The sequence below is a fragment of the Danio rerio genome, chromosome 7 (assembly GCF_049306965.1).
Source record: "Danio rerio strain Tuebingen ecotype United States chromosome 7, GRCz12tu, whole genome shotgun sequence".
In the NCBI taxonomy this organism is placed as follows: domain Eukaryota; kingdom Metazoa; phylum Chordata; class Actinopteri; order Cypriniformes; family Danionidae; genus Danio; species Danio rerio.
This window is the reverse complement of record NC_133182.1, coordinates 13,405,001-13,427,670: the sequence shown is the minus strand read 5'-3', so window position 1 is coordinate 13,427,670 and position 22,670 is coordinate 13,405,001. Positions and strand designations below refer to the sequence as shown.

Genomic DNA, 22,670 nt, shown 5'->3' with positions numbered 1-22,670 from the left:
ACAAAATTCAAATACTTTGCAGCAAAATTGCATTTTAAACAACAATGCCTTAAATTAACAGGCAACCAAGGGCAAAACAGGGATGTGGTGGAGGAGGAAGGGTGGTGTAGTGACCAAGTACTTTTGGGCTAAGTTCCTGATGTTTATAATGTCGGGCTAATGTCAAGCTGTCGATAAACCTGTGGGGCATTATTCTGCAAGAAAAACCCCATGGATGGAGGCTACTTTATCCCTAACTTTCATTCATTCATTCATTCATTCATTTAGGCTTAGTCCCTTTATTAATCCGGGGTCGCCACAGCAGAATAAAACGCCAACTTATCCAGCAAGTTTTTACGCAGCAGATGCCCTTCCAGCCGCAACCCATCCCTGGGAAACATCCACACACACACATTCACACACACACTATGGACAATCTAACCTACCCAATTCACCTGTACCGCATGTCTTTGGACTGAGGAGGAAACCGGAGCACCCGGAGGAAACCCACGCGAAGGCAGGGAGAACATGCAAACTCCACACAGAAACGCCAACTGAGCCGAGGTTCGAACCAGCAACCCAGCGACCTTTTTGCTGTGAGGCGACAGCACTACCTACTGTGTCACTGCCTCGCCCTAATCTCTAACTTAACAAAGATAAATAAATACTGTAATAAATCCATTGTTCATTGTTTATTTACTATAGTAAATACATTAAATGGACATAAAATGATACAACCTTACTGTAAAGTGTTGCTAAAAATATTTACATCAAATAGATAGTTTAGCCAAAAACTAAAATTCTGCCATAATTTTCCCATCTTCCACTTGTTCCAAGCCCATTGAGTTTCTTTCTTCTGTTAAATACAAAGAAAGATATACTAAATGATGGGGAAGAAACAGCCATTCACTTCAATAGCTTTTTTTTTGATCCGACTATACAGTAGATGTCAATGGCAGTTTTTTTCCCAACATTCTTTAGAAAATCTTGTTTTTGTGATCAACAGAAATGCATAATTGTCAGTTCAGTGTGAGTAAATAATGAGAAAATTAGCATTTTAGGGTGTAGTTTCACTTTAATATTTATATTTGTCGAATCCATAGTACTGTTAAGCTAAACCCACGATTTTGCAGACCTGATCCAAGATGGCTGATCTTTTAGCCCGTTGTCTCTGTCGGAGCAGCACCAAACCAGCAATGATGTCACTCGGCACGATATCCAGATCTCTGAAAAACTCGGCGAACAAGCTGGCAACCTCAGAGTACGCGTCCTGTGTAGACATGCAAGACATATCACTGCAATAATTGCTGAAAATATCAAGAAGTCATTTTAACAACAAATTAAATTTCTCTGGAAACTGGAAATCATAAGTGTGTGACGTCATTAGCATGAACACACAGTACACACTCCGTCTCACTAGTTAAAATAGGTTAATACTTTTAATTTGAATATTCTTTGAAACATCTGGGATAATTTAAGTACACAAGTCAGCAAAAAAGATAACATTGTTCTTAAAGTTGTGTTTTGTACATATTGTGGCTTTAAAAATGTGATGCTCATGTCCAAGGCATTGGAAAGATGTGAAATGCAAGTGTAACAACCATGCACATCCGTCAAATGCAAGTTTAAACAGAAAAACAATGGAAAGGCAGTGCATTGTAATGGAAAAAGGAGTTTTGGAGTGTGAATGGCCCATAAGTCTTGTGTTGGGTATGTGTCATTATTATATAAATTTGAATTATAAATAAATTTTCCGCCGCACCATACTATTATTAATAACATTATTATTATTATTATTATTATTACCTTTATTATTATTTTAATTCATAACACAATTCTGCTTTTTATCATCACCAACCTTAATTTTTTTATTTTTTAACATTTCCCCAATTATTACTATTGTTATTATATTCTTGTTATTATTATTTCTATTATTATTATAACCTTTGTCATAATTAAAATTATTGTTGCAGTCTTACTTTTATCATCCCAAACCTTAGCTTTATTACTTTTAAATATTTTAATTTATTATTTTTAATTATTCATTGAAAATACATTTATTATCTAATATTATTATTTTTTATAACTATTAATTTAATCTATATTTATGAATATAATAATCATCATTTTTATTATTATTACTACATTTATTATTATTGAAATCACTGTTGCCATCACAGAATATTACTTTTTTTATCCCCAACTAACGTTTTATTATTTTAAAATATTTTAATTAACTATTATTAATTATTAATTTAAAATTATTAATTTATTATTATTATTATTACTATTATTATTATTATTATTATTATTATTATTATTATTACCAAAATTAATATTTATAATTATTATAATGATCATCTATATTATTATTATTACCTTTATTATTTTTTTACATTAATATTATTATTATTATTATTATTACTACATTTATTATTATTAAAATCACGGTATCTATCATCACAGAATATAACTTTTATCATCCCCAACCTTTTATTATTATTTTTTATATGTAATTAATAATTAAAAATTTAAAATTATACATTTATTATATATTAATATTATTATTATTAGCTTTTTTATTATTAGCTTTATTATTATTTATTAGTATTATTATTATTATTTAAGTCACTGTTTCTGTCATCACAGAATATTACTTTTATTACCCCCAACCTAAGAATTATTACTTTTTATTATTTTATCTAATTATGAATTTTTAAAAATACATGTAATATTCATTCATTCATCCATTTTCTTTTGCGGCTTAGTCCCTTTATTAATATGAGGTCACAGCGGCATGAACCGCCAACTTATCCAGCACGTTTTTACACAGCGGATGCTCTTCCAGCCGCAACCCATCACTGGGAAATACCCATTCACACTCATACACTACGGACAATTTAGCCTACCCAATTCACCTGTACCACATGTCTTTGGACTGTGGGGGAAACCGGAGCACCTGGAGGAAAACCACGCGAACGCAGGGAGAACATGCAAACTCCACACAGAAACGCCAACTGACCCAGCCGAGGCTTGAACCAGCGACCTTCTTGCTGTGAGGCGACGGCACTACTGCGCCACTGCGTCGCTCCATGTAATATTTATTATTGTAATTAATATTATTATCATCATAATTAGAATTATTTTCCCAGTGATGGGTTGCAGCCGGAAGGGCATCCGCTGCGTAAAACATATGCTGGATAAGTTGGAGGTTCATTTCGCTTTGGCGACCCCGGATTAATAAAGGGACTAAGCCAAAAAAAGTTCTTGTTATTATTATTATGACTGTTTAAATAGAATTAGAAATATTATTCTTATTGTCATTTCTATTTATACACATTCCTGTTATTTCCATTTCTGTTCTATTGCTGTTTATGTGTTCTGTGTTTACTGTATGTTGTGTGTTATGCACCCTAATACTTGTGTTTAAAAAAGTTTATCATCACAACATACTGTATCCCTGAATATCAGCACATATCTTGTTCTGAGAGTGAATATCTTCCGCTGAGAAAGTGCTCACAGTAACTGATGTGTGTTTGTATCTGAGGCTTACAGATTGTGTGTCTTTTGCTCTGGTGCAGCACATGAAGAATTTGAGTCTTCTGCTCCAGCTGCTGGCTTGACCCTCTTCTAGCCTGTGTCTGAAAGAGACAAAGACAACCCATCTGAGCAAATACCATGAGGACATCGGGGAATTAAAAGTCAACAGATATTTCAGTGCCGAGGCCAAAAATCCAGAAATAGAGGTTGAAAAATGGGTTATGCAGCGTTTACACTGTGCAACTGTAGTTTGGAGGAGGGCTGTAAAAATCTCAGCTAGAAACACAAAAGATATCTGTGAAAAATTGGTGTTGCATTATATACATACTATTTAAAAAAATTAAAAACAGCTTTTATTCTAGTCGAAATAAAACAAATAAGACTTTTTCCAGAAGAAAAAATATGATCAGAAATACTGTGAAAATGTCCTTGCTCTGTTAAACAACATTTGGGAAATATTAAAAAAAGAAATTCAACGGGGGGCTAATAATTCTGACTTCAACTCTATTTTCAACTTTAAATTTAAATTTATAAGCAATTGCTTGTTAGTAGTGTAGTTTATTAATGAAAACTTATAGTGAAGGGTTAATATTAGGGCTGTCCAAATTAGCGCTGTCACAGACTCGGTCCCAGTCATTCCCCTCGCTGGCCAGCAGAGGTCACCATCATCGGACTATTGACATTACGTCATCCACATACATTGATTGCAGACACACCTGAATCACACCCAATAATCACTCACCACACACATATAAGCAGCACTCACACACACCTCATTGCGAAGTCTTGTTTTGCCCCGGCTAACACTACTGAGCGTTCTCATCCTTGCCTGCTTTCCCGTTGTGATCCTGCTTCGTCTACTGACCCTGTCTTGCTAGAGGTGGGCAAAGCGAGGCCTCCTGAAACACTGAAACTATCGAAGCAAATGTGTCGAAGCTTCGAAACGTTTCGAAACACCACTCTACGGTGACACCTAGTGGTCATTTTATTTGTATTTCACTGAAACAGCTTCAGCAAAGAACAGTTGAGCAAATTAAGGTATGAAGTCCACTTTGTACCTTAGATTTAACAAATGGTTTAGTCGAGCGGTTAGAGTTTGTGACCATCATACGGTAACAATTGGGTTCGAATCCAAACTGATACAGTTATTTTGAAATGCTTTAATACCAGTTGGTATTGCTTTGGTATTGTATCGTTTTGTTTCAACATTGCTCTGACATACGAATAAACACCTTGTAAATAAATGTGTATTGTTTTGTTCATAAAACAGGGTTGTTGCTAGATCAGATACAGTTGTGACCAGAAGTTAAAAATAATTATTTATATTATTAATAAAATTTCCCATTGTATTTTATTAACGTCTATCCAAAACCTAAACCCATCACAGTACTGTAAAAATATAAATTATTGTTTTACAGTGTTACAAAAATGATGCTAAATTGATGGCATATCCGCAGCTGTATCCTATCTAGACTACACCATAAAAAATTAACATGATTAAAAGACATAAAATCATGATTTTGGAGTATTTGGACTAGTCGGGATTCAAACCCAAAATAAATTTGATGCACAGTTCCAATATGCACACGTACGGTCCACTAGGCCATACGAGACAGATTCACTAAAAGATCATGTCAGTCAAATGGAGATTCTCCGGGTCTTAAAACGCCTCTGAAATGATCAATGCTTTGAATCGCTTTAATCACGTGACCAAGTGTTTCGAAACACTTTAGTCACGTGACCTGGGTGTTTCGGATCATGCTTCGGTGCAGTGTTTCGAAACACTTGCGCTTCGGGATCTCGACACTGTGTCGAAACGTCGGTTTCACGTCAGCCATCCTTATGTCTTGCCTGCCGCCTGCCTTGTACTCCAGCCTGAATACCGACTCTGATACTAGCCGCCTGCCTTTGAACTCTAGCCTGTTTACCGACTCTGATACTAGCCGCCTGCCTCTGACCCATGCCTGCATATTCATCCTGTGTTTACCAGCCGCCAGCCAAACGACTACATACTACTGTTTGATGTGAGTTTGCGCACGCACAACATCTGTGTGCTATTGTTTATTAAACTGTGCTTAATAGAAATACTGCAAATGGATCCCTCTGTGTCAGCCACTTCGTAACAAGCGCCTTAACGCGTGTGATTAATTTGAAATATTTAACACGTAAAATAAAACAACGCAAATAATGCAGTTGGAGGTTTTTTATTTCCTGTTGTGGTCGACGTGTGTTCAGGGACGGCGTGTGCATAGAGGCGACCGAGTTGGCAGCAGAATAGTGAGAGACCCCCCGAGTTTTCACTTTCATCCGCTACACCCACCCCCTCCCTCACGGTCCTTACTTTCATCCGCGAACCGGTCACTTTTCAGTTTAGCTTGCTCTGGCCCTGCGTGTGTTTAACGTGCAAAGAAATTTGGATAAGACACAGGACACGCTTCTAGAAGAAAGGTTTCAGTATAAAACAATTAATGTCATTCTGCGTTTTCCTCCAGAGTTTCGTGCAATTTCAGGTGTTTCATTTTTAATCTTTAGACTTTAACTGCAGTGCAGCGGTTCACTCTCATTCAGCATATTTTCATTCAGGATGTTTTAATGGAATTTTTTACCTTATGTCGAACGGAAAGAAAAACCTCTGCATTTCGTGACTCGCGTGATCCTTTAAGGCAGGGGTCACCAATCTCGGTCCTGGAGGGCCGCTGTCCCTGCAGGGTTTAGCTCCAACTTGCCTCAACACACCTGCCTGGATGTTTCAAGTACACCTAGTAAGACCTTGATTAGCATGTTCAGGTGTGTTTGATTAGGGTTGGAGCTAAAATCTGCAGGACACCGAACCTCCAGGAACAAGTTTGGTGACCAGAGCTTTAAGGTAATCAAAAACCGCTGTTTACATGGTCGACTCTTAATCAGTATTATCTTAATCATTAAAGCGGAGTTTTGGTGTCCATGTAAATGTATCAGTGAAAGTGCTAGATGAAGTAGCAAGCTTTCAAGGACAGCCCTATTGTTTGCCTTTAAGCTGCTTCCATGTGCCCTAACATTTCATAAGTTTGACGTGTCCCCCCCCCTTCACTCAACTTTTGTAAAACGTCTGCTTCACGTTGCTGTTTCAGAATCTTTGGTTGTATAATACAGCTATACTTCAGAACACTTAGTTTAAGCAGATTTGATGAACGCGATCATGCGTGTTGATGAATCTGAAGGAATCCTTTGTTCACGGGGTGTGATGTACTGAGCGCGATGTCTGTGTGTGTGTGTGTGTGTGTGTCCACTTAGAATCCAACATGGAAATCATTTTTGTTTGTTATTGACATTGATTGTTTTGAAATTCAAATGGCACTTAAATGCCTGTGTTTTTATTTCTGTAATAAATACGTAATTAATACGTTTCGTGATTAATCATGATTAACTACAAAATAGTTTAATTAATTACGTTAATCTTTTTACATTTTTTGGAAAGCCCTAGTTAATATAGATAAAGGGTTTTCAAAGTGTGAGGCGCGCCTCCCCTGGGGGGCGCCAGAGCATGTCAGGGGAGGCGCGGGAAAAAATATAATATAATAAAAATATAATTATTAAGTTTAATTATTATATGTATTTTTTATTATATTTAAACGTTTATTATATGCCTGCTAATACAATGGGTCGGTTTCTGAGACCCACCCCGATTCAAAGCTGTAATGAAGTTCACGGCCCTTTGGCCGCTGTGAAGGAGGCGGAGAACCGAAGCAGTTTTAAAGTGATTTATTAATGACAGTGACGGCAGCTCCTTTTAAACCAAAACAAACGGACGGCAGATCCTCACGGAGATTGCTGTCAAACTGAAAGCAAAAGTAAAATATGTCCGGGTCCGGTCCTCTCTCGGCTTCCTCTGCCCTTGTTCCTCCTTTTATGATCCAGAGCTCCTTCCGTGGCATCTGAGGCAGGTGCGCACCGCAGGTGTATCCACTTACGCGGTGGCCTCACTCCGTTCCCACGGCGCTCGGCCACGCCCCCTCGCCACAAAAGCCTTCAAGTTCAGGGCTTAAACCCAAAAGACGACGATATGATGATCAGTATTTGAGTTTATGATTTACGTGGACAGGACCAGCTGATCAACCACGACCTTTATGTGTGGTTTGTCAAAATATTTCAAGTGGTGCTCGCTGCAGAGCCATTTGAGGAGAGGTGAGCTCCAGAGAGGGGGAGCTTAAGCTTGAGCTCCACCTTTTTTGCACTTCTTCTACGAGTGATGTCACTGGGGGTAGGGTTAGGGGTGGGGTTGGTGTACGCATTAAAACAGCTTACAGGAGGAGGAGCGACAGCTCATGCTCCCCCTCTCTGGAGCTCACCTCTCCTCAAATGGCTCTGCAGCGAGCACCCTCTCAAATATTTTGGCTAATGACAGCATGAGACCCACTAAACTTCCACTGTTTTGACTGGGATGGACAGTTCTTGGAACTGTTCTATTCATATTGAACCATCATCCTAGTTTTAAAAACGTTATATTAAAATACTTGTTATTACTCTGTAAATAATTGCACTTTCATGCAAATGATGATAAAAGTGAGTTAACAGTCTGACATCTGTCTGTGTCTTTATATATACTGTATATATATATATATATATATATATATATATATATATATATATATGTGTGTGTGTGTGTGTGTGTGCGTGTGTGCGTGCGTGTTTGGGAGGAGGGGGGCGCCAATGGATAAGTTGTGTCAAAAGGGAGGCCCACTGTCTTAGACTTTGAAAAACCCTGATATAGATTATATATCAATAAACCCAGTTATTAAAATTTTAGCGCTAGCTATCAATAGTAAAGTGCATAAGGTGTAGAAATATGCATTTTATTCTGACTGGCAATCAATTTACAAAATGGATTTAAATGATAAAAAATACTGCTCTCTTAAAATAAAGTAATCCAAAACAAACATTTTAAAATCCGGCAAAACATGAGAATCTACAACTTGTGGAAATCTCCTTAACTTTCTAAAAGTCAGTCCATCAATAAAGCAATCGATTGTACATAGCTGAAAATGAAGATTCATTAAAACAAGATGGCGTCTGAATTTAGCTGAAGAGAATTATGCTGAAATAAGTCAGTGTGTAGCATCGAGCATTTTTACCTGAGTGTGTATGTTGTAAGGTTACGCTGACGTCGACGAGTTGCTTTCAGCTTGACAAAGGTCCGTCCGGTGGGGTCAAAGGTGCACATCATGGTGAAACACACACTGAAGATGACCAACCAGTTACATGCCACAATCCCTGCAAAAATAAGCAAATAAGAGAAATAATAATCTACTCATTTATTCAATATCCACCCGATGCTTGTAGAGTAAGTTAGAGAGAATTGTGCAAAAACACAACCAATGGCTGATTTTACAGTACATGTGTTTTAAAGTATATAAAGGTCAAAATTATTAGCCCGCCTGTGAATTCTCTTTTTTTAATCATAATTTTCATCATTTTATTTTTTTCATCATTTTCCAAATGAGGTTTAACACAGCAAGGCATTTTTCACAGTATTTCCTGGAATATTTTTTTCAGCTACAATAAAATCAGTTTTCATTTTTATTGGTCATTATTAATAGCCCCCTTAAGCCATATTTTTTTAGATGGTCTACAGAACAGACTATCGATATACAATGACCTGCCTAATTAACCTAGTTAAGCTTTTAAATGTCATTTTAAGCTGATTGAATACTAGTACCCTAAAAAATAGCCAGCAAAATATTATGTACTGTCTTTGTGGCAAAGATAAAAGAAATCAGTAATTAAAAGGGAGTTATTTCAAGAGTTCGCCCTTAGCTGATGATTGATTATAAAGCTTGTTTGGCATGCTGTCCTGGGAGAGAGCCCTGAACTCGTGAGATCCTCGAGCCCGGGGCTCCCCCCATTGCAGGGCGAGAGGGAAGTCAGAGTTCAGGTAGGTCTCGAGTACTCCCCTGCTTGATTATGTTGGATATAGAATAAAACGTTATGAAGTGTCTATGCTGTCAATTTACTTATGTTACATGTTTTTGGTCTGTGGGAGGAAACCGGAGAGCCCGGTGAAAACCCACGCAAACACAAGGAGAACATGCGAACTTTAACTCCTATGGTTAAGGAGTCGTCTGATTGGTGAATCAGCATTAGCTAATGTGGACTAGGTGCTATCAGTCATAAGCGCGTGCTCCTCTCGAAATTAGTTTATAAATAAACTTCACTAAAACTATTATGTTCAGAAACGAGTTGAAAAAATCTGCTCTCCATTAAACAGAAATTCAGGAAAAAATTCTGACTTCATCTGTATCTAACAGAGAGTACTATGAGTACTTTAAGTAACCCTAACAAACATTAATGTCAAACTAACTTAAAAATGTTTTTTTTTTTATGAAATCATTAAAGCTTATTTATCATAATCGGCTTTCATAGTGTTTTTTTGCGGCTAAGTTGTTCTTCATAAATATTAGTTTCTGTGTGTCGACGTAACATAATTTCACTCTGCATTACATAAAGGAAACTGCAACTGAACTGAAGTTGTAAAAATGTAAATGATGTAAAAATAAAACTTTTTATGAACAGTGTATGCTGAATTACTATTCTTTAACATCAATTGAAGGTAGAAAGCAGTCATATCAACCTGCAGCCCAAGACCGGTAACTCACTGAAGCTAAACAGGGCTGAGCCTGGTCAGAACCTGGAGATGGGAGACCACATAGGAAACGGTTGCTGTTGGATGTGGTGTTAGTGATGCCAGCAGGGGGCGCTCAACCTGCAGTCTATGCGAGTCCTAATACCCCAGTAAAAGTGAAGGGGACACTATACTTTCAGTGGGCGCCATCTTTCGGATGAGACGTTAAACCAAGGTGTAGGGCTGTAACCCTGGTGTCCTGGCCAAATTCCCTCCATCGGCCCTTATCCATCATGACCTCCCAATCATCCCCATCCACTGAATTGGCTCTTCACTCCACTAATAGCTGGTGTGTGGTGAGCGCAGTGGCGCTGTTGTCCTGTGGCTGCCATCATATTATCCAAGTGGATGCTGCACACGGCTGGTGGTGTGGAGAGACTCCCCTCATGATTGTGACGCGCTTTGGGTATATGGCCATACACAATAAATGCGCTATATAAGTACACATTACATTAGATAATTACAAACCTGTTTGAGTTTCAAATGCTGGAAACCGGTAACCATTCACTGCCATAGTATTTGTTTTTCCTACTATAGATGTCAAATGGTTACCAGTTTCGGTCCCACTTTATATTAAGTGCCCTAACTACTATGTACTTACATCAAAAAATAAATACAATGTACTTACTGTGTTTATAATGTATTTGAGAACACTTGTGGTGCTCTTGAGTTGGGATAGAGGTTGGGTAATGGACAGGTTTGGTGATGTGGGTAGGTTTAAGGGTGGGTTAAGGTGTAAGAGATGGTCAACAGTGTATTTACAAATGTAATTACAAAAGTTAATTACAGATGTAATTACATACTTGTATTTAATCAAGCATAAGTACATAGGAAATACATGTATTTACACAATAAGTACATGTAACAAACTATTAATTCCTGTGTAAGTACATATTAGTTAAGGCCACTTAATATAAAGTGGGACCCCAGTTTCTGACTCAAATCAAAGTGTGTAATACTACAGCACAATAGTGAGTAAAACTACAGCACAATTGTAACTGTTAATTTACAGTGCACTTGTAAATTGTACAGTATCAGAGTACTATGTATTATTACATGCAGTATACAGTATTATTATGGCCATACACGATAAATGCACTATATAAAATACAAATTACAATAAACTAATATGTAGACTAATTGGATGATAATGAGCAATTCCATAGAGAACGTCAACCTTGCCATGAAAAAAATTAAGTTCAACAAAATTGCAAAATCCTTTTTAAAGTTTATTGTGTAGGCTTGTATTTTAAAGTGCTGTAAAAAAATACTCACAAATGTCTGTCAATGTTTTCAAACAATTATATTTGATTTACCAAAGTCACACAAGCGGCACATGGGTCACATCGATAACGAAGAGTTGACAAATCCATAACCAAGCTTTTATAAACGCAAAAATGTCAAACAAAATTGGAATTGCTCTAATGTTGATCGTGTTGTAAACTTCTAAGACCCCAAAAAACCAGGGAGAATCTTTCGGTTGTCTTCAAACCAGAATCCTTTTTAATAAGAAGAACTCAGCGTGGCTGTGGCGTCATCGAAAGCAAACTCTAAACTCCACAGCAAACATTATACATTTTACAGCATGTAGGTGGGGTCAGTCATGGTGGGGACAGTCAAACAAAGCATGCAAATGAAGTCTGGTTGTCTGCAGGGTGCCATGCCTTCTCCAGGTCTGATCTCATCAGTATATAAGTACATCATTACAACAGTGTGCAAATGATATTCTGGAGACAGAGAAGACAATAGATACAGCCATGCCGTGAAACCGATAATTGCATCACTTTGGCTTAGCCTGTAGTCAGCAAGGCAAAGGTTAAATGTCCCTCCTAGCTGGCATGTCAATGAAATGATATAATTAAAAACCAAAGAATATAACTTTTCAGTTATACGTAGATTATTGTTCATTTGGAATTGGTCTTTCATACATAAACAACCAAGCTAGAGTAAACGTCTGTTCTTAACTTATACATATTGAATAAAATAAGAACTATTGAAGAATTAAAGATTTTTAAAAGATTTTTTCCAATATCGGGCAGCCCAAGCTGTAGCTTTAATCTTTATTTTGTTTTCATTTCGAGTTACGCTCACATCCTGAATATATACATCATATGCGTATCGCAGACCTTTATGTCGGCTTCTATGTGAAATCAGTATATAATTTGTACTGAAATTAGGGCTGCACAATATATCGTTTCAGCACCGATATCGCAATGTGCACATCTGTAATAGTCGCATCGCAAGATCTGCAATGTCAAATTGGGATCAATGACTGTAAAAAATATGGACGACGCGACAGCCCTTTTTCCCATTGAACGCCTTGAGGGCAAAACGCCTGCTTGACGGGCACAAACTGTCGCAAAAGACTGCTGAAATTGACATGCGCAGAAGGATTGTCTGATGGAGCCAGAGGAGGAGCCGCGAAAATGAGCGGAGTCGAGCTTCCAATCAAACGCTTTATGTAAAATCAACTACGCCCCCTGAACTTCTCAGCATGCGTTTGCTGTCATATCAACACAAATGGATGTAATAACGTTAACAAATATGAGGGTTTTATATATTCAATCGCGCCAGCTCCAGGCCGCAGCGCATAACTTACTCGCGGCGTCGCGGGCTGATTCCGGCTCGCATGCGGCAGCGCCGCATCTGGCTCGATTGACTTGGGCTGGAATTGGGTAGTGAGTCCAGGCATCCGGAGTAGGTCCAGCAGAGGTTGTCAGTCTGAGGGGTAAGAGATAAGTCTCCGGCAGGCGAGAATCTAGCCGGAACTGTGTTTTGCTATCTGGGTGGCTAGGCGTGTATCAGCAAACTAATAAAGCCCGAAAAAAGCCCTGAACTTAGCGAATAAACAGTGTTCCACCAGGATCATGTATGTCAGAAACTATAGTTTACTGCTGAACTCATTTTGTCATGGTAAAATAACACAGAAATCGAATAATAACATTCAGTCTACTTCAGTCTCCTGCCGAAGCTCAGACGCCGCGCTTTGAGAAACTGTCAATCACAGCTGTCAATCACGATGACACGCCCAGCATTAAATTACTGCTAAAAACAAACTGTTTACAAAAATGAAGATCTGCACCTATTTCAGCACAATAACCAGTGCCTTAATCAACCAGAACCATCTTTCGGGACATTTTATTGCAAGTGTAATATTTTTTTTTATTTGGGCTCAAGTCTCCTTCATTAACACGGAGGAGGCGGGCTTTATGACTTGTACTGCAGCCAGCCCCCAGGGGGCGATCTAACGGCCGAGACCCTCACTCAAACGTAGGCTTGCGGCACACTTGATTGGGATTATGTTTAACCATAAAATAGAGTTCCTAACACTATAATCTAAAAGTGTGAAGTATTTTTATTTGGATGTGTTTTTAAGGCCTCTGACTGTACAATTTCAAGCTAATTTAAAGCATTTGGACACAAGAAAATACGAAGTTTGCCACTTTAAAGGGCCATGAAACCCCCTGATTTAGCACATTTCAAAACCTTCACTGCAACAAATTATAAAAGCAACACTGACGACCCGCATCTCCAAACAATTCTTATTCTTTTCCCACTTCTGTTGGCAACACTCTCTGTCATCTGAACACGATTTCAGGTACAGTCTTCGAAGCTAGCATGCATATTAATAAAGTTGCAGCGCGTACACAATAGATTGCGCTGATTGGTTTGAACCAAGTCTTACTCGTGCATTAATGCAGCACACTCAGAGATGTAATACGGTACTCCCAGGTACAGACGTCCAGTCTACACGCTGGAATACTTGCTAAGATCTCATGGCCATGACGTGATTTGCTCAAAATAACGCAAAAACAACCAATTTTCACTTTTTAGTGAAATATATGTGTTTTAGTAGTGTTTTTAGCAGCGTGGGACACATATACGACTGTCAACAGCTCAAAAAATGTGTTTTGGTGTTTCGTGACCCTTTAACAGCGATTAATTGTGTTTATTTATACAATGAAAACTATATGCAGCGTTATTTTACATTTGAATATGGAAATATTTTGTACCTCAATACTGTTGGACTCCAACAAAAACCATTTATTTTATTTATCCTTGTTTTATCGCTTTCATCAGTGCTTTATATCATTTTAGTTTGTATACTTTGGTGTAATTTTGTATTTTATGCAGATTCACTCACCTACAAAATCATCCAATCAATGTTAAATCATCAAATAATAGTCATCTTATGAAGTTATGCTCATATCGCACAATTTATTAGGCCACTTTATTAGGTACACCTGTCCAACTGCTCGTTAACACAAGTTTCTAATCAACCAATCACATGGCAACAACTCAGTGCATTTAGGCATATAGACATGGTCAAGATGATCTGCTGCAGTTCGGGAAGAAAGGTGATTTAAGTGACTTTGAACGTGGCATGGTTGTTGGTGACAGTTGGGCTGGTCTGAGTATTTCAGAAACTGCTGATCTACTGGGATTTCACGCACAACCATCTCTAGGGTTTACAGAGAATGGTTTGAAAAAGAGAAAATATCCAGTGAGCGGCAGTTCTGTGGGAGCAAATGCCTTGTTGATGCCAGAGGTCAGAGGAGAATGGCCAAACTAGTTCGAGTTGATAGAAAGACAACAGTAACTTAAATGGCCTCCACAGATCTCAATCCAATTGACCTTATTCTAAAATGCGGAAGTGCGCCTGTTTTCGCGATTGTCTTAGAACTTCCGATTCAGTCGCCTATGGGAGAAATGACTAGGAATAATAAACGGCAGAAAATGGCCAAACTACTTGCTCTACAAACAAATGTTTGCATGACTACACAGACCAATTAGCATAATATAATAAGAAAATATTAAATTGCAACATCAAGCAGCGTAACGAGCAGTTGTTAACGTCAAAAAATGAATGGAAGTGAATGTGACCGGAAGTCACGAGACAAAAAGATTCTAATGGCACCGCCCACTCGACAGCTGAGAATAAGGTGAATGGAGCACCTATGGGATGAGGTGGAACGAGAGATTCACATTACGGATGAGCAACCGACAAATCTGAAGCAACTGCGTGATGCTATCATGTCAATATGGAGCAAAATCTCGGAGGAATATTTCCAGTATTTCCTGAATCCATGCCATAAAGGATTAAGGCAACTCTGAAGGCAAAAGGGGGTCCAACCCGGTACTACGAAGGTGTACCTAATAAAGTGGCCAGTGAATATATATTGCAGAAAAAAAAAATAATGCAAAGTTTCTTTCAATATCATGCAGCATTAACAGAAATTATACAAAATTTCCCTAGGGGAGTGCACGAATCGATGGGGGAGCACTACGGCTGATGCTAAAAGCTTGTCGGACAAAAAGAAAGTTTGCATAGAGTCAATTTGCTTTTTTTTTTTTTTTTTAAATCAGCAATTGGAATCGGCCATGAGACATCAGGATTGCAGCATAACGAAAGTGAGTTGAGCAGAAAGCTGTTCACTGTGCTTCTTTTTTGTCAGGACGTGTCTTCTATAGACTGATGATTGGCATGGAAGCGAAGTGTGTTATTATGGGATGGGGGTGGACAATGAGCGACACTGATTCACGGTCAGCGCAGACATGGGTGAAGCTACACTAGGCGTATTGTTAGAAAGTGTGCGTTGAGATTCCAGGACATAAATAGCTGTAAATGGCTTTCAAAATCACAAGATTCTGCAGAGATTAACAAGCGGAGGTTTCCTGAGATTTTAACATGTCTGGACGGACTCATGCCATCGGGACATCTTCGCACGCCACACTCTCTTAAGACTAATGTGGTTTTGAGCTTGTGCTGACAGCGGTGACGCATGTTGTCAGGGTTGATTTGGTATTCAAAAAAACATTGCTAATTACCATCAATAATGTTTAAACAGTTCAGGCAGCTTTATATTTTTGCAGAAACTATAATGGATTGGTCTTGTTGAGTAAGGAAAAAAACTGTATAAGAAGGATGTATCGAGATGATACAAAATGACTATATTATATTATTTTTATAGGCGTTTAAAGGGCGTGTCAGAATCCATATTTGCTAATATAAGGACGGAAAAATCTGCTTTGCGCCGTGGTGCATGATCTAAAAGGGTTACGTTTATTTTCTTAATGAGTTATAGGTGTGTTTTAAGAATAAACCAATCAGAGTCTCATCTCCCATTCCCTTTAAGAGCCAGTTGCGTTGTGCCTTGGCACATTTGCTATTTACATGACGTAAAGCAGGGGTCACTAAACTTTTGGAAACTGAGAGCTACTTCTTGGGTATCGTTTAATGTGAAGGGCTACCAGTTTGATACACACTTCCCAATAACAAATTTACTCAATTTACTTTTAATTATGTTATTAATAATTAATGATATTCATCTATCTGAAGACACTGATCATGTTAATAATTTCTCACAATAGTTGTCAACAATGATTGGAAACAGATACATATCAACCAGAGCAAGTGGGATTTAAAAAGAATAGCTTCAAAAAATGTTAGATGCAGCTTACTGGTATGTGGTGCTATGGTAAGCTAATTTTATAACAGGCCCACGGGCAACTCATGTGATCCTCACGGGCCACCTGGTGCCCGCGGGCACCATGTTGGGGACCCCTGACGTAAAGTAAGTGGAAAAACTGAGCATTTCACTAGCAAGAAAACAGTTAAACAGAGCATCTGCAGCGCGAGAATGATAGATATATTATTGACTTTCACTTTCGCTCTTGGATAGGGAAACCTTTACGCACAGACATCAATTAGTCTATAAAAAATTTATTTCATTTGTTAAGCGCAAAGATTTGTTTCAAAATTATTTCTAAATTCAGTTCTAATTTCCAGCAAACGAATAAAAGAACAATAACAACGAAGTGTGTTCAAAAACCTGAGTTATATCCAAATACACCTGCTTTACCCCATATGGTCTTAAACCTGACAGGTGGGCAAATCTAAGCTTGTTTTTAATAAAACAAATATAAATATGGATATAATAAATACTACTGCTAATAATAATAACATTATACAAAAGCAAATTGTTATGAATAAGCTGAAAAAGCCTCTCAAGATCAAGAAGGCATGGAGGCGGTGGTTTTTCATTTTTATGTAGGTTAGAAAATAATATGTTTTGTAATATTTTAATCCTTTATATTAATATCCTAAATATATCCTTATTATATCCTCTATATATCCTTAATATTTAAATTCGGTTTCATATGTAAAGATATTTGCGTATGGCTCTACATCTTGTGTGTATTAAGCAGTGTGTAAGCGAGGCGCAACTCTGCGCTGGAGTTTAGACCGGCTTTGTTTTGGTCTATTGAAAAATCTTTTTGTAACCTCCGGGAGTGACACATACAACTGAGGTAGGATCCAAAATGCAGGTTTATTGGTAGTCAGGCAAGCAATGGTCAATACAGGTGCAAACAGGTGTGTGAGGACAATCCAGAATCGTAGTCGAAGTAACATGCAATAGGTCGTACGGCAGGCGGCAGACTAAGACAGGAAAGCTAACAAGGCTAAGGTCGGTACACAAGATAACAACACTAGGAAACGCGTTGTAGTGCTACTTACAGTAAACAAAACTCGGCAAACTGAATGGGTGAGTAAGTGGCTTAAATAGTGTGTGCAATCAGTCTCTGACAATCCTCAGGTGGTGCGAGTAATCAGTCTAGATGAAGAAGCATGTGTGAGTGTGACCGGAGTGCATGTATGAATATGTAGTCCAGAAATGGCAGAATTGTAGTCCATGACTTATTGTGAGAGAGATCCAGCGATCCAAGGAGTTGTGATCGCTGGTGATTGTGACACTATTATCGGCTGCGTCCGAAACCGCCTACTACTCAGTAGGTACTGCATTTGAATTTAAACGTACTACTCGGCCGTTAGAAAAGTACGTTCTATACAGTATGAAAGTGAAAAGTATGAATGGAATTCAGACGTACTACATCCGCCATTTTTTCATTGTCACGTGACCTACCTGCGTCAATTGCGTCGCTTTACTCCCATTCATGAATTCACTCGCGGGGCATCATGGGATAGCGCAGCATGCATGCGATGCGCACTCCAGAATCTCGCCGGAAGTAGTAAGTTATCCGGGTACTTCTCGCATACTGATTTTCGAATTCTATGAATTCGGACATACTACTCGGCTCGCATACTGATTTTAGCGTCCTATATAGTATGGAAGTATGCGGTTTCGGACGCAGCGATAGTTTCTTAAAATAGCAACGTGCCAGCAGTGCGCCTCAGAACGCCTTCCTTTTTAGACCAGATAGCCTATGGGCGCACATATGACCGCAAATGCATTTGCTATTTAAACAGTGTGGCGCAAAACATCCAAACAACTTTTGCGCCAAGCTGAAACTAGCAAACTATTGCGTTGCGCCTTGCGCCGGGTGTATGATAGGGCTCTAGGAGTCTTTCAAAATAATAAAGGCACAAATTATTCTAAACCAATAATGTAAGTTGCGACTATTAGTCGTAGTTCTTTAACATTTACACAGAAATGACAAATAAGGGTAGCATAAGAAACGCAGAGCACAAAGTGTCCCAGTTTAGCCTTTAACTGCGGCTGACTGATGATTCAACTTGCCACATTAATTCACAATTTGAAATGTCTTAAAACGTGGCTCTGATCCCAGAATTAGGATACATTTGTTATGAACAATGTTATCTTTTGCTTTGCGTTCGTCTGAGAAAGAAATCAAATGAGATGCCATTTATATGTAAGTGCTTTAATTTACTGGATTACCCAACAGCGGTTAGATTTCATACTGTATATATATTCATGTCTTACCGAGGGCGAGGTTCTTAGCGGTGATGTCTGGGCAGGGCTGGTAGTACTGCACCAACCAGGCGATGCCCACCACTGCATACACCAGCTCCACGAGCAGGATGGCTGCAGAGAAGAGGAATAAATAATGCCAAGTGTTGATTTAGAGCCTAATAACACACAGCATGAGATTTCACTGCAAGTTTTTAGTGCCTTTTTACAATAAACCACTACACCTCTTCCCCCTATGCCCATTGATATCATTAGTGCTCTTTTTTTGTTAAAGCCCTAGTGCCAGATTTACTATCAGCTTGCGCCAGAGCAAACAGAGCAAAACAAGTATTTACTAAACACAAGCAGCGAATAATAGCACTGAAAAAGAGTGGACACAGCTATTTTTGCACCTGACCTGACTGAATATGGATCTTAAGCTTTGCAGAAGGGTTGCAGCTAGAGATTATTTTAATAACTGATCAATCTACCAGAATAATTGAGCGATTAATTGATTATTCGAATAAGCTTTTTCCATTTTCTTTGAAACTTGTGTGACTGAGATGCAATGGAGCAGTAAAAAGTGTATAAAAGTCAATCACAAATCACAGTGCATCTGGAAAGTATTGATAGCGCTTCACTTTTCAACATTTGTTTATGTTACAGCCTACTTCCAAAATGGATTAAATGAATTTATTTCCTCAAAATTCTACACACAATACCCCATAATGACAATGTGAAAAAAGAGTTTTTGAAATTGTTGCAAATTTATTAAAAATAAAAAAGCTGAAAAATCACATGTACATCCTTATTCACAGCCTCTGCTCAATACTTTGTTGATGCACCTTTGGCAGCAATTCAAAGTCTTTTTGAATATGATGCCACAAGCTCGGCACACCTGTCTTTGGGAATTTTTGCCCATTCCTCTTTGCAGTACCTCTCAAGCTCTATCAGGTTGGATGGGAAGCGACAGTGTGCAGCCATTTTCAGATCTTTCCAGAGATGATCAATAGGATTTAGGTCTGGGCTCTGGCTGGGCCTCTCAAGGACATTCACTGAGTTGTGAAACCACTCTATTGATATTTTGTGTTGTGCTTTGGGTCATTGTCCTACTGGAAGACGAACCGTCGCCTCAGTCTGAGGTCCAGAGCACTCAGAGGCAGGTTTTCATTCAGGATGTCTCTGCACATTGCTGCATTCATATTTCCCTCTATCCTGACTAGTCTTCCAGCTCCTGCTGCTGAAAAACATCCCCACACTGTAGGGATGGTATTAGCCTGGTGATGAGCAGTGCCTGGTTTTCTCCAAATGTAACGCCTGGCATTCACTCTAAAGAGTTCAATTTTAGTCTCATCAGACCAGAGAATTGTGTTTCTTATGGTCAGAGTCCTTCAGATGCCTTTTGGCAAATTTCAGGCGGGCAGTGGCTTCAGTCTGGCCACTCTACCATACAGGCCTGATTGGTGGATTGCTGCACAGATGGTTGTCCTTCTGTAAGGTTCTCCTCTCTCCACAGAAGAACGCTAGTGTTCAGACAGAGTGACCATCGGGTTATTGATCACCTCCCTGACTAAGGCCCTTCTCCCCGATCACCCAGCTCAGATGGCCGGCTCTAGGAAGAGTCCTGGTGGTTCCAAACTTCTTACACTTATGGATGATGGAGGCCACTGTGCTTATTGGAACTTTCAGAGCAGCAGATATGATTCTGTAACCTTCCCCAGCCTTGTGCCTTGAGACAATCCTGTCTCGGAGGTCTACAAACAATTCCTTTGTCTTCATGCTTGGTTTGTGCTTTGACATGGACTGTCAACCCTGGGACCTTATATAGACAGGTGCATGCCTTTTCAAATCATGTCCAATCAACTGAATTTACCACAGGTGAACTCCAATAAAGCTGCTGTAATATCTCAAGAATGAACAGTGAAACAGAATGTAGCTGAGCTCAATTTAGAGCTTCCCTGCAAAGGCTGTCAAAACTGATGTACATGTGATTTTTCAGTTTTTTTTATTTTTAATAAATTTGCAACATTTACAAAAAAAAAAAAAAAAAATTCACATTGTCAAGAATTTAATTCATGTTGGAATAAGGCTGTAAAGTAAAGCGATTTGAATACTTTCCAGATGCACTGTGTGTATGTATATATATATATTGTATATATATATATATATATATATATATATATATTAGATTTAATCAACAGTCTGGTCAAACCAATATTGACGCATGTTCGAATGTAGTCCGATTGTAGTCCGTTTATTGACAACGTAAGCGCTTAGCACACTTGGACAGGAGTACAGGTGATGTCAATTGTTAATAGATATTGGTGATTCCAACACAACCCCTCACGCTTTGCTTAACAGGAACTCATATTAATTCATATTATTTATAATTTTTAAGTAAATTTTTAAGTAAACTACCACTTAAAGATGCATCAGTGTTTTTCATGCAAGCAAGTTAACTATTTTAACGTACAGTGAGAGAATGAATGATTGTTGTGTTCATGGTGTACGTCTTACCTAGGCGTATATAGAGCACATACTGCACTGCCTCTCTGGGTTGTGTGTAGAGGATGCTGCCCCTCATGCTCAGCCACATGATGGCGCTCTCGCAGATCAGACAACTGACCAAGATGCCGAGGTAACCGCGACCATGATCCACCAGCGTGACTGAACATGACTGCTCTGAACTGTACGGCAGCCCAAAGAGAACCACAGACAGAACCACCAGCCTGCAAAATGAGGACAGCCGTTATATCAGATGTCAACATGATGTACATCTCAGAAATCGGACACTGATATCATGAATTTGGAACACAAAGGGACAATTTTTAGTTTCCTCTGACACATTTTAAATTCTTATTACATAATACAGTACATAATATTTTGCTAGATATTGTTAAAGATACTAGTATTCAGCTTAAAGTGACATTTAAAAGCTTAACTAGTAGACGTGTCAAAATTAATTGTTTCTTCGGTGCACCGCAATGCAGACAGACAATTCTGTATCGGTTCAGTAATAATCATAACCGGTTATTACTGTATGTACTGACATCATTTATCTCCTATGCGCTCTGTCGCGAGGGAGGTGAGCGCGAGTATTTACAACACTCAGTCAACTCAGGGCCGGCCCATGGCATAGGCAAATGCTAAGGGCGCTCTATATCCAGGGGGGCGCCAGAAATGAGCGCGGTTCAGTTGGTTTTATTTTCGATATTCCTGACACACATTCAGATATAGACAGCAATAACTCAAAAAAGTCTTCACCTAAAAAGATCTAAAGTGTGTTTCCTACAAAACGACAAAGCTGGTTATGTTTTACAGCTGTCTGTCTTTTTTTTCGCTCAACATTACGGGCACTGCTCCGTTTAAGCCCTCGCAAAATGTGTTTAGCCGGGAAAGCTCGCGCTGAGAGGAGCTCTCAGTAAGGGACCGTCAGAAAAGTGCTTCTTTTTTCCGTTTTTTTTTTCCGTTCTTCTGCTCCGCTCAGCTCGAGCTCTCCCTGTTGCGAGGGCTTAAGTGTGTGCGTGTGTGTGTGTGTGTTTGTTGCCGTCTATGTTTGTGTATGTGTTTGAATGAGAGACAGTGTGGTGCTGTGTGTCTGTGTGTTTATACAGGCAGCATGTTATAGCCTCCCTCCTAAAATATAATACTATATATGGAAAGCATCGTCATATCGTGATATCGAATTGAACCGAATCCAAGGCATGATAATCGTAACTGAACCGAACCATGAGACAAGTATAGGTTCACACCTCTATTAACTAGGTTAATTAGGCAAGTCA

General features: G+C 38.8%; 2 protein-coding genes across 9 annotated transcripts in view; both read right to left on the bottom strand.

Moving 5' to 3' along the window:
• The window catches only part of dagla (diacylglycerol lipase, alpha), a 120,582-nt gene that overhangs the window by 48,626 nt on the left and 49,286 nt on the right, over positions 1–22,670 (bottom strand). For all 8 annotated transcript variants that reach the window (XR_012383164.1, XR_012383165.1, XM_021477715.3 and 5 more), the window contains exons 3-7: positions 21,406–21,617; positions 18,922–19,023; positions 8,631–8,769; positions 3,533–3,620; positions 1,115–1,249 (exon numbers count right to left, since the gene is read on the bottom strand). Coding sequence is in view for 6 of the 8 variants with exons in the window: in XM_021477715.3 (XP_021333390.2) it covers positions 1,115–1,249; positions 3,533–3,620; positions 8,631–8,769; positions 18,922–19,023; positions 21,406–21,617 (676 nt within the window). In the remaining 2 variants the exon portion in view is untranslated. The remainder of the gene's footprint in view (positions 1–1,114; positions 1,250–3,532; positions 3,621–8,630; positions 8,770–18,921; positions 19,024–21,405; positions 21,618–22,670) is intronic.
• slc25a22b (solute carrier family 25 member 22b) overlaps positions 12,444–22,670 on the bottom strand; it is a 473,977-nt gene continuing 463,750 nt past the window's right edge. Inside the window, exon 12 of the transcript XR_012383166.1 lies at positions 12,444–13,463. The gene's annotated coding sequence lies outside the window, so the exon portion shown is untranslated. The remainder of the gene's footprint in view (positions 13,464–22,670) is intronic.